The following is a 12,504-nucleotide window of genomic DNA, read 5'->3' on the forward strand; positions in this document are numbered from 1 at the left end:
CTGATGTAAGAAGCTGTTCCCTGCGCAGTTAGAACCAGATAATGGATGGGCACCTCTGACAAGATGCTGAGCCGGCTGAAAAGGCCTTCTTGGGGGAAAACGTGGGAATGCTAACAGAAGCAGAACTGCCTGGTTTCTTTTTTGCCTCATCTGCAGACTAGAAACAGGAGCAAAAACATTTTTTAAAATATGGTTTGCAGAACTGAAAACACTGCTCAGGGCGCCTGCTCATTCTTCAGCCAACAAATATGCAGGGCCTGTTTGGGCAGGCGTTGTGTGCAGCGGTGGAAGGGACACGTACGCGACCTGGGCACGGTGCTGTCTTGCAGAGTGCTGGCGCCTGGCTGAAGAGCGCCTTCCTCCTTGGCTTCATAGCTGCACGGCGCCTTCATGGACGTTTATCCCAGTTCTGTCTGCTCTTGCTAAGGTGTGCATTCTACGTTGTCAAGGAAGGCCTCATTCTGGCCTCCTGACCTGACAATGTTCCTCAGGCTCTTTCAGCCACATAACAGCCAGTGCCCCCGCTGACCGTGTCATCTGTGATGTTGCCTGGACCCGGATGGGGCAGGGCTCCTCCTCCAGCACATCCCCTGGCATCTGGTGCCTTTGGGCCTGACGAGGTCCCCCCACCTCAAAGCTCTTAAGCTGATGTCTGTGTCTTACCTCTGGGGATTGTGCCAGGTGTCTTTGCTGCGGTCAGGGTTCACAGAGTTTATGTGGGGCCTGTGAGTCTGCCGACTCCATCAAGGTGGCCAGCCAGCAGCCCGGGGAGGACGACTTTTAGCGAGCCGGGAGCCTGCCTGAGCCCTCGGGGATTGCTCGTCTTGGGCACAGAGCCCATCTGCATAACTGAGTCCCGTCTCAGAGCCCTCAGCTCCCCTGTCTGCCTTTTTGTGCTTTACACCTTGGTCTTGGCTCCACCTTCTACCCATGACTTCTCCACTTCCCCTCAGCCAGCCTCCACCCAGCATGTCCCACAGGCTAGCAAGTGCCGTCTTGGCTGTGTCCACTGCTCTCTCCTCCATTGGTCTGCAGCTCTGTGGCCTGCAGCTCTGTGGCCCGCAGCCCCGGCAAGCCTCCATGGCAGGGTTTGCCTCCCACTGCTCTTGGAAGGTGGCGGAGGGAACAGGGATGGCCCTGGGGGACACAGGTGAGGTGCCCTTCTGAAAGCGGGTTTGCTCAGTCACCTCTTGTTGGAGATGCTCAGTGACTTAGAGCCTAACCCGGTGACGACTCTCGATCTGTGTGTGTGGATGCCTGCCTCACGCTGGCTAGGTCCTCCCGGCCTGCCTGCCTCGCTTCCCCACGAGTTGGATACCACATTGTCCTCCTGCATTGTTCCTTTTGCCCCACTCTTGTGGCCCTGGTCACATTGCCCCTTGTGCGTGTGTCTGCTCCATCCTGGCTGTCTGGCCAACAGGAACTTGTTGCCACTTCTTTGCCTCCGTGCAGCTTGAGGAAGCAGACGGGGGTAGAGACTGCACTCCTGTGTTTAATGAGCTATCCAGCAGTGTGGTGGGTCAGGGTCATTTTATGTTTCTTTACACATTAATACAGATTTGTGTAAGTCTTAGCACCTAGCCTCCTTTCTGGGTTTCTTTAAGGATCACAAACGTGACCATGCAGCCCCCTGTGCACACTCTTTCAGTATCCTGGGGTTGGTTGGTTTGCTTGTTCGTTTTTTTGGAGTGGTCAGAAGACTGTCTAGCACCAGCTGGACCAGGCTTGTTTGATTCCCTTGGGATGAGGCAACAGAGCCTTGATATGTTCATTCATTTGTTTATCAGCATGCCCAGCTCTGAGAAGAAGGCAGGCTGTGAGCAGACAGGTCAGGCCCTGAGACACCCAAGCCTAACATGCCCCTTCCTTTCTAACAGATGCACACATGTTCTTAGCTTTGTGTGTGTTTGGCGGGGTGTGTGCTGCCATTCACAGGGAGCTCAAGCTTAGTTGGTGTGCATGGCTCCATCCTAGCAGAGCATCAGCCGGTGAAAACCTGTGATAGCCTTCCATCTCTGATTGGACATGTTTTGGCAAATGTGTGTGTTTTTTTGGTGTTTGTTTTTTAAGATTTTACTTATTTATTTATTTAGAGCACAAGTGGGAGGAGGAGCAGAGGGAGAGGGAGAGAGAGAGCATCTTAAGCATACTCTGCACAGAGGGTGGAGCCCAGCCTCACAACCCTGAGACCATGACCCAAGCCAAAATCAAGGGTCAGATGGCTAACCGACTGAGCCACCCAGGCGCCTGTTGGCAAATGTGTTAAGTAGTTTCCACATTTGTGAGGTTTATCTCTTTGGTCCCACTTGGAGAACCTGCACATCCCATATAAGGACCTTTACTTTGGGGTGCCTGGGTGGCTTAGTCGGTTAAGCATCTGCCTTTGGCTCAGGTCATGATTCCGGGTCCTGGGATCAAGTCCCACGTTGGGCTCCCTGCTTAGCGGAGAGCCTGCTTCTCCCTCTGCCTGCCACTTCCCCCTGCTTGTGCTCTCTCTCTCTCTGACAAATAAATAAATAAAATTTTCAAAAAAAAAAAAAAGGACCTTTACCTTGGGAGGGACTATGAGTTGACATTGCATGGCCCCTTTGTTTTACAGAGGAGGAGACCGGAGCTGGGGTCCCACTGTTCTTAATGCCAGAGTTGGCGTGGAGGTACCCAGGCCACTCAGAGGGTAGGAAATGGAGGGTGCTGGCCCCTCGGCCATCTGCATACACCTGATTTTGTGTGGTTGTGAGCAACTCCTAGGGCCTGGCTCCTCACATCCTTCTTGCCAGGGTAGCTGCTTTGCTTTGTCTACCTTTGTCTACCTTTCCTGTTTCTTTCTTCTCATGGCTCTTCCCCCTTACCTTGCTCAGCTTGCCTTTTATCACTCTGCTGAGAGTCCCTCCTTGTATGCCTCTCCTGGACCTTAGCCAGGCTATTATGCCTGGGGACAGCGCCTCTTCCACCCAGGGGCAGCTGTTGAGCAGGGCCTGCTGGCCAGGAACCCTATGGGAGCAGACTTAACAGGTATGTGTGAACATCTCTTTTTCTTCTGTGTTACAGTGAGGATGCCATGAGAAAAGCTGGTGTGGCCCATAGTAAATCCAGCAAGGATATGGAGAGCCATGTGTTCCTGAAGGCCAAGACCCGGGTAAGGCCCTGGTGGGTGGAGCCCTGGGCAGAAAGCTCAGAGGCTCAGGAAGGGGAGGGTACAAGGCAGACTGTGGAAGCTCTCTGCCTGCGGAGTGGGGGCGGGGTGGCCACTCTCTGATTGACCATGGGCACCGTCAGCTTTACCTGCAGCATGCTGTGGGTCTTCCCATGTGTCCATGGTACAGTTATAGGTAGGGTACTGGGGGAACATGCAGGATGCAGGCCCAGCGCTGACCACAACCCTGTTGCAAACCCCCTCCATTCATGAGCAGCTCCCAGGAATCTTGTCGGGTGCTCACAGAGGTCCCAGCTGCTCCTCCAAATAAGAATGCTCCCCATGGGATCCTCACTAAAGCCCCACAGGGCCCTGACACGTGGTCCCAAAAGCATTCCTGTCCTCTTTTGTTAAGTGCTAGAGGCAGTGCTTGTGGAGGTTGAGGCCTTGAGCCTAGGAATGTCACAGGTGGAGTAGTTGGGAAGGCTTTCCGCGGTGTGAGCTCTCATCCTGGGCCAGGTGCCATGGGCTTCACGTGACCACCTCCTTTCATCCTTTCATTGGAGTGTTCTCCCTAGGGCAGAGCTGTTTTAGTAGAAATGAAGCAGAACAGGCACGAGGAAGCCAGCAGCTTGTGTAGGGTTACCCAGCTTGCGCAAGGAGGAGCTGATGCCTGGAGCTTTTCTTCTGCACTGCACCCACCCTGCTTCCCTCGCGCATCCTGACCGTGCAGACCCTCGGCTGCACTGGGTCTGCTCTGAGCAGTTTGTGCCTGAGTGTGGTGTTGGGAGTTCTAGGACATCCTTATGTGTCAAGAATTAAAAGCAGATCTTACTTATGGCCCTTGATGGGAAACTGGTTTGGATAAACCAGCTGTCAAGACATATAGAGGTCAATTCAGGAAATTTAGACATGGTCTGAGTATTTAGATCAGGTGAACATTTTTCAGAACGGAAAGTAGAGGTCACCAGCTGGAGAAAGCAGTTTCCAGAAGAGAAACCACCTGCATGATCTGGTCTTAGAGGTTAGAGCACACAGGTGTGTGTTTGTGACCACATGGAAGTGTAAGGAAGAACTCTGAGCACTGAGGCGCAGGGGTGTCTGCACTCTGGATATACATAATAAACATTTTCCTTTGTTTTAATAACTTTATTGAGATCTATTTCATATACTGCACAATTCACCCATTTAAAGTGTATAATTCAGTGGTTGTAAGGATATTCACAGAGTGGTACAACCATCACAACAATCTGAATTTTAGGACATTTTCTGAAAGAGACTTCACACCTGTTGGCTGGCACTCCCCATTTTCCCAGCCCTAGGCCACCACTTCCTGCTTTCTGTTGCTATGGATTTGCCTTTTCTGAACTTTTCATATGAATGCAATCGTACAGTAAATGTTTTTGTGACTGGCTTTCACTTAGGGTAATATTTTCAAGTTTCATCCACGGACCATTTTGTTGCATGTAGTTTATTCCATTTTACTGCTGAATAATATTCTCTTGTATGGATATGCTGCATTTTATTTATCTGTTTATCAGTTGATGGTTGTTTGGATTGCTTCCACTTTTTGGCTATCAGCAATGCTGCTGTGAACATCTGTGTACAAGGGGCACCTGGCCGGCTCAATCAGTGGAGTGTGCGACTCGATCTCAGGGTTGTGAGTTTGAGCCCCACGTTGGGCATAGAGATTACATAAAAATAAAATATTAAGAAAAGAAAAACAAAACCAAAAGTGTGTGTAGAAGCTTTCCTGTGGACCTAACATTTTCATTTCTCTTGGGTAGATACCTAGGAGTGGAATTGCTGAATCATACGGTACCGTAACACTGCCACACTGCTTTTGAAAGCAGCTGTATCATTTTACATCCCCGCCAGCAGGGTATGAGCTTCCAATTTGTCCACATCCTTATCAACACTTGTTATTGTTTGTCTTTTTTATTATAGCCATCATAACGAGTGTGAAGTAGCATTTCACAGAAGTTAACGGTTTTGATTTGCATTTCCCTGGTGACTAATGATATTGAGTATCTTTATGTACTTGTTGGTCATTTGTATATTTTCTTTGGAGAAATGTTTATTCAGATCCTTTGCCCATTCTAAAATTGAGTTCTTGGGGTTTTTTAATTTCAAGAGTTTTTTTTTTTTTAAGATTTTTTTAATTTATTTGAGAGAGAGAATGAGAGAGAGAGAGCACATGAGGGGGGGGGAGGGTCAGAGGGAGAAGCAGACTCCCCGCCGAGCAGGGAACCCGATGCGGGACTCGATCCCCGGACTCCAGGATCATGACCTGAGCCGAAGGCAGTCGCTTAACCGACTGAGCCACCCAGGCGCCCTAATTGTAAGAGTTTTTAATGTGTTTTGGATAAAAACCTCTTATTGGATGTCGAATTTGCAAATATTTGGGGGGATGGGATGTTATTACTGGTTTTGTTAGTTTGTATTTTCTCAGAATTAAAAGAACTTTGATGAGGGCTTATTGAACTACTTCAGCTTTTGAAATGCAGAACTTGTTGGTTCCGTATTGTTATCGATTGTTTGATAAGGAACTACCCTAAAACGTAATGACCTAAAGCAATAAATTATTTCTCCTGATTCTGTAGGTTAGCAGTCGGGGCAGTTGGAGTTGTCCGGCTGGCCATTCTGCTGGTCTCCCGTGTCAGCTCTCATGCAGCTATATATCCAGCAGGTGGCTATGCTGACCTAGAAGGTCCATAAAGACTTCCCTCCTGTATCTGCACATCCGTTTTCCCAACGTGGCCTCCACGTGGTGTCTCCAGCGGTACAGCCTGCACTTCCTTACTACATGGCAGCTGGCTTCGGAGGAGGAAGTGGAAGCTTCCAGTCCTCAGAAGTCCTAGAACATCACTCTGATACAGCAGGTCCTAAGAGCAGTGGGAATTGCCTCCTTGTTTTTTTAAGATTTTTTTTTAAGATTTATTTATTTATTTTGAGAGAGTGAGAATGAGAGAGAGAGAGAGAGAGAGTACATGAGAGGGGGGAGGGTCAGAGGGAGAAGCAGGCTCCCCGCTGAGCAGGGAGCCCGATGCGGGACTCAATCCCAGGACTCCAGGATCATAACCCGAGCCGAAGGCAGTCGCTTAACCGACTGAGCCACCCAGGCGCCCCCTTAAGATTTTATTTTTAAGCAATCCCTACACGCAACGCAGGGCTCAAACCCCCTACCCTGAGATCAAGAGTCACATACTTCACCAGTTGAGCCAGCCAGGCGCCCCTCACCTCTGTCTTTTATGTGAGCAGTGGCCTGTTTGTACAGGGAGGCTAGTGGTTGTTGGTGGCCCTCTTGGAGATTGGCTATCACAGACACTCTTCTATCATCTGGGGTGCCTTCCATCCCAAAGAGGGCATCGAGCAGCACGACGGCCCCCTCACCCTCTCAGCCTCTGCCTCACTATAGCCCACACTCTGAACCTTCCTGGCTGCAGTCCCATTTCCTTTCATCAAGCTGGTTCTAAATCCCTAGCTCCGAAGAGGAGAGGCCCCAACTATTTGGAAGAGAAGTATTTTTAACAGTTGTTGGAAATTTCCTGTTTGTTTTACAGAGACAGACATTCTGCTTGGGCACCGTTGTCTGAGGCCTAGCTTTTTACTACTGCTTAGGGTCCTCGTAGAGCTGGGTGCCAGTGCAGTGAGGCCCTTCTGTGAGAACTGGTTGGATGGCAGCCCGGGCACTCTTGTTGCCTGCCCTTCCCATCTGAGACTCCCATCGGAACAACTGTGAAAGAGGGGCGCCTGGGTGGCTCAGTCGTTAAGCGTCTGCCTTCCGCTCAAGTCGTGATCCCTGGGTCCTGGGATCGAGCCCCACATCGGGCTCCCTGCTCAGCAGGAAGCCTGCTTCTCCCACTCTCACTCTCCAAGCTTGTGTTCCCTCTCTCGCTGTGTCTCTCTCTGTCAAATAAATAAAATCTTTAAAAAAAAAAAAAGAACAACTGTGAAAGAATCGAAAAAGTGGGACCCTAGAGCAGGGGAGAAGGACAGGGAAGAGTAATTTCTCTCTTCCTGGATTCTAGGAGGGGCTGGGAGGTGTAAGAGGCCACAGAGAAGGGGCTAACCTTCCCGGGGAATCCTGGCAAGCTGGCAGGTCAGGGGGTGTCTACCCCGAAGGAAACTGGGGTGCTGATGAATACCTCAGGCTGCCTAGTTTTGTATGCTTCATGTGTGAGCTCATGTGATCCCACATCAGCTCTATGAAACAAATACAGTACCACTGTCCCCAGTTTCAGAGGAGGCTCTGGCATACAGATGCTAGGGAACTTACCCAGGAGGTCACAGATCTGGGTGGAGGTAGAGCCGGGAATGGAACCCAGATGGTCTAGTGTCACCACACTCTTAACCACTTCTTTTACTGCCTCCCGTCTGTCAAAGTAAAAGATACCCAAACAGCCACTTTAATTCCTTAACACCTTTAATTCCTACAGATGGGACTACTCTCTGCCTAAAGGAGGCTGAAGAAAGCAAAAATAATTGTGCCTGGGGATGGTGGGTTGTTGTGAGAGTGACAACTCCAAACACTTGAACCAGCCTCTGAAGGTTCGGGAAGATTGGGCATCCACTGGATGAGAGTACAGTCAGGGGTCCCGGGAGCTCTGTGTCGGTGCCTACAGTGGCAGTATGTAGTGATGCTTACTAAAGCTGGGTGCATTTCCAAACATTTGCTTATTACTTGGTTGTTTTTACATTAAGCCTGTAAGTTAAAGACTCATCTACTCTTTTACATTTGATATAGTGTTATGCAAAAGTAGTTTACGTTTCTGGTTTACAGTGTAGAAAGGACTAGTACAGAACTAAACCCCCACTGGGAAGCCAGAGTGAAAACGGGACGAGGGAGGCTGTGAGCATCAGGAGTGGGAAGCTACCTTAGGATCAGTCAAAGAGGAGGGCCTGAGCTTAACAGTCAGCTACCTGGAATAAATAGGGACAAAAACAGCCTGGTAAATAGGATCAGGTGCAGCCGTGCTCCCAGCAAGGGAAGAGGAGGATGTCTGCGTAACATCTGATAGAAGGAGGTGTTTTTCGGGGGCGCCTGGGTGGCTCAGTCGTTAAGTGTCTGCCTTCGGCTCAGGTCATGATCCCAGGGTCCTGGCATCAAGCCCCGCGTCGGGCTTCCTGCTCGGCGAGAAGCCTGCTTCTCCCTCTCCCATTCCCCGTACTTGTGTTCCCGCTCTCGCTATCTCTCTCTCTCAAATGAATAAAATCTTTTTTTAAAAAAGGAGGTGTTTTCCTACCTTCAGCCTTTTTAAGGGACCTCACAAGCCTGGAGTCTGGCTTTGACTGAATCTGAGTATACCTTCTGCTCTCCTGTTTAATCAAGAGCAGCTATTGGACCACTCAAGAATTCAGGCATTAGAAGCACTGCATCTTAGAGCTGAGAAAAGCACAACTGTGTAGATGAAAAATGTGAACACATGAAAAGACTGGCCTTTTCTTTTTTTCTTTTAAAGTAAGCTCTATGCCCAACATGGGGCCTGAACTTACAACCCCGAGAACAAGAGTCACATGCTCCACCAACTGAGGTAGCCGGGCGCCTCAAGACAAGCATTTTCTTAACAATTGCTGAGATCTGCCAGGAAAGCCTAGCTGGGTGTAGCTGGTTCATGAGGAAGGTCCAGTAGGCAGTGCTCCTTCCCTCCGTTCTGTCTAAATGTGTGAGAGTCGGGACTCCTGCACCATCCTTAGTAAACATACTTTTTCAGAAGCTTCACTGTCAGTTCTGATTTGGTTTTCACCACCTGTGTTTGCTGTAGCATGTGTTGAGGCTGAGAGAAGTACACACTTTGTCTAGCCCTTGTGACATTTTCTCCTGTTTACCTGTGAAGAAAGAGATGTAGGGCAAGTCACTGGTAGCATGGGGAGCTAGCTTGCTTGTTTACTTGCTTTATTTTCTGGGGTTTTTTTTGTTTTTGTTTTCTTATTTTTATTTATTTTTGGTTTGGGATGGTGGTGGTGGTGGTGGTGGTTGTTTTAATTTTAAGTAAGCTGCATGCCCAGCATGTGGCTTGAACTCGTGATCCTGAGATCAGGAGTTGCATGCTCTACCGACTGAGCCAGACAGTCGCCCCTCTGTCTTAGTTTTAAATGTAAGCTGGGTAAGGAGACCACTGGCATTTGTTTTATTCATTTTTTGTATGTCTAAAATATTTTAGAATATATAAAAATGTTAAAATATATGACTCCCAATGCGATATTTATCAAAGGCCTCCTGTTGCCAAGAACACTGGCTCTGGAGTACCTGCTCTGGGATTTGATACATTTTTCAATATATGAGGAAAACTTTCAAACAGACTTTGTAGAAACTGACAAACTGATCCTAAGGAAATTCAAGGGACGCAGAATACTCAAAACAATCTCGGAAAAGAAAATACTTGGAAGACTCCTATTTGTGAATTTTTAAATGTACTACAAAGCTACAGTAATCAAGACCGTGTCATACTAGCATAAGGATGAACATACAAATCAATGGGGTAGAATTGAAAATCTACAAATAAGCCTTTGTGTTTACAGTTAATAGATTTTTTTTGACATAGGTACTAAAAGATTTCAGTGGGGAAAAATAGTCTTTTTGACAAATGGTGCTGGGACAATATATAAATATATATATTTTATATATATTGTGGTTGGATCCCATCTTCACACCATATACAAAAATTAACTCAGAATGGATCAAAGGCATACATTTAAGAGCTAAAACTATAAAGCTCTTAGAAGAAAATGTAGGCATAAATCTTTGTGACCTTGGATTAGGCAACAGTTTCTAACATGTGACACCAAAAGCACAAGCAACAAATGAAAACCTTAGTTTGACTCGTCAAAATTAAAAACTATTAAAAAGGGGCGCCTGGGTGGCTCAGTCGTTAAGCGTCTGCCTTTGGCTCAGGTCATGGTCCCAGGTCCTGGGATCGAGCCCCACATCAGGCTCCCTGCTCCACAGGAAGCCTGCTTCTCCCTCTCCCACAGCCCCTGCTTGTGTTCCCTCTCTCGCTGTCTCTCTGTCAAATAAATAAGTAAAATCTTAAAAAAAAAAAAAAAACTATTAAAAACTCTTGTGCATCAAAGGACACCATCAAGAGAGTGAAAAGACAGCCCATGGAACGGGAGAAAATATTTGCAGATTGTTTATCTGATAAGGGACTGGTATCCAGAGTATGTAAAGAACTTCTGCAGCTCAACAATAACAACAAAAAACCCAATTCAAAAAAAAGAAAAAAAGGGTAAAGGACTCTAACAGACATATCTCCAAAGAAGACATACTATGGCCAAGAAGTACATGAAAAGCTGCTCAACATCACTAGTCATTAGGGAAATGCAAATCAAAATGACAATGAGACACACTTCATACTCATGACGGCTGGAGACCTTGGAACCTTCTGCGTTGCTGGAAGGAATGTAAAATGGTGCAGTCACTGTGGAAAACAGTGTGGTGATTCCTCAAAAAATTAAATAGTTACCAAATGTCCACAAAACCTTGTACATAGATATTCGTAGCATCATTCATAAAAGCCAAAAAGTGGAAATAACCCAAATGTTTATCAGCTAATGAATGGATAAACAAAAGGGGGTATATCCATACAATGGAGTGTGATCTGGCCATATAAAGAAATGAAATACTGATACATGCTATAACACGGATGAATCTTGAAGACATCATGCTAAGTGTAATAAACATTACATAGTGGTCCATATTATGCAACATGATTGCATTTGTATAAAATGCCCAGAATAGGCAAATCTATAGGGAGAGTGAGTTTCCTATAGCTGCTGTAACTAATTACCGGACTTCAGAGGCTCCAGTCTCTGGGCTCATGGCTTTGGCCTCTTGGCCTGAAGCTCTGCCCTTGTGGTCATCTTTCCTTTTCTTGAAGAGTAGCACATGTTTGCAGCTGGGTCATTTTATCAGCCTGTTTCCTGCCTGTAGAATTTTGGGAATCTGACACCCTTCTTTGATTTTATCCAGTCTCTCTCCTTTTCAGGCCAAACTGTCAGTGTTTCTGCTGGTGTAAGACTCACATGCCTTCATGGGTCTCCCATGTATGTGACAGGATTCATGCCATTAGACAAGGGGCTTCTCCACCGATCTTTCCTGTATGATTTCTTCCCTGCCCTTGGCTTCTGTGAAATGATTCACAGTTGAGGGGATTCGCGAATTCCGTGTCCACTCTCTTTGGCACTAGCAAAATTTGTGTCCATCCACAGCGTGGCCTTTTCTCCAGGAGTGCACCTTCATAACAGTGAATCTCCCCAGTTTAGCTTGTTTTTTTGTTTGTTTGTTTTCAATTTGGGTAGCCTAGGAGTTTCCCAAACCCATCAAGTCTAGGTTCCTTTTTGCTTAATGGTTCTTCCCTCAGTTTCTCTGGCTCCTCTCACATTTTACTCTGAGCAACAAGAAGCCAGGCCAGACCTTCAACATTTTGCTTGGAAGTCTACGCAGCCAAATCTCCAAATTCATTGCTCACAAGTTCAAATTCTGCCTTCCACACAACTAGGATACAATTCAGCCAAACTTCTGCTACTAGATAACAAGGATTCGCTCTGCTTCAGTTTCCAGTGACATGTTCCTCATTTTCTCTGAGCCCTCTCCAGAAATACCTGAACAATGTTCTACCAACATTCTGGTTTTGATGATATACATGTATTCTCTAAGGATGATATGGAGCTTTCTCTGCCAGGTTCCTCACTTCCCTGTGAGTCCTAAGTGGCAGAGTCTTTGGCATGCACATTTCTCCCAACGGTGTCCCCTATTGCCTGACTCCCTCCTTTTTGCCCCTTATTTCTTGTGAACTGGGTGTTAGATGGGGAGAGCCCAGGGTTGCAGTGGTGTCGTGAGCAAGAATATGTCTGAGGTGGTGCCCTGTGTTCATATTTCCCCATGAGACCACAGTTGGCCGGGAGTTCAGAGAGTGACAGCCTGACTCTTCTCCTAAAAAGTTCCCCATCCACTTGTCATCTGATGATTCCACCATTTAATTGGGTGTCACAAAATGGTAATTGTCCGTAATTCTGGCTTCCCTTACACATTTATGCAAGGAATTTTTCTGCAAAGAAGGGTTTTCTTTCATCAACCAAGACTCCATGGTTGCTTGAAACACAGTCTCTTCTGGATGACCAGGAATGCTTTCCTGTCCATTGTCCCTTTGTAGCCTTGGACTTGCTACCCTTGGTTACCCCCAGGGGGCGATCAGTAGGGCTTGGGGATGGGAGTGAGGGTGGATTCTCTTCCTGTGAGTATTATGAGCTGGGAATTCTGCATCTTGTGCGTTTCAGTCCGTTGCAGTGGTTCATTCTGATGCTTCCATGGTCCCTTCCTCACCCAGGGGCAGCCCCCAAGCACCCTCTGTCCCTCTTAGGACCCCTTA

General features: G+C 47.4%; 1 protein-coding gene across 3 annotated transcripts in view; it reads left to right on the forward strand.

Moving 5' to 3' along the window:
* MED15 (mediator complex subunit 15) overlaps positions 1 to 12,504 on the forward strand; it is a 64,814-nt gene that overhangs the window by 20,661 nt on the left and 31,649 nt on the right. For all 3 annotated transcript variants that reach the window (XM_028094935.2, XM_088019439.1, XM_088019442.1), the window contains exon 2: positions 3,049 to 3,136. In XM_028094935.2, the coding sequence (XP_027950736.1) occupies positions 3,049 to 3,136 (88 nt within the window). The remainder of the gene's footprint in view (positions 1 to 3,048; positions 3,137 to 12,504) is intronic.

This window comes from Eumetopias jubatus, unplaced genomic scaffold, assembly GCF_037043125.1.
Source record: "Eumetopias jubatus isolate StellerSeaLion01/CBP00866 unplaced genomic scaffold, mEumJub1_p1.0 scaffold_16, whole genome shotgun sequence".
NCBI classification, from domain to species: domain Eukaryota; kingdom Metazoa; phylum Chordata; class Mammalia; order Carnivora; family Otariidae; genus Eumetopias; species Eumetopias jubatus.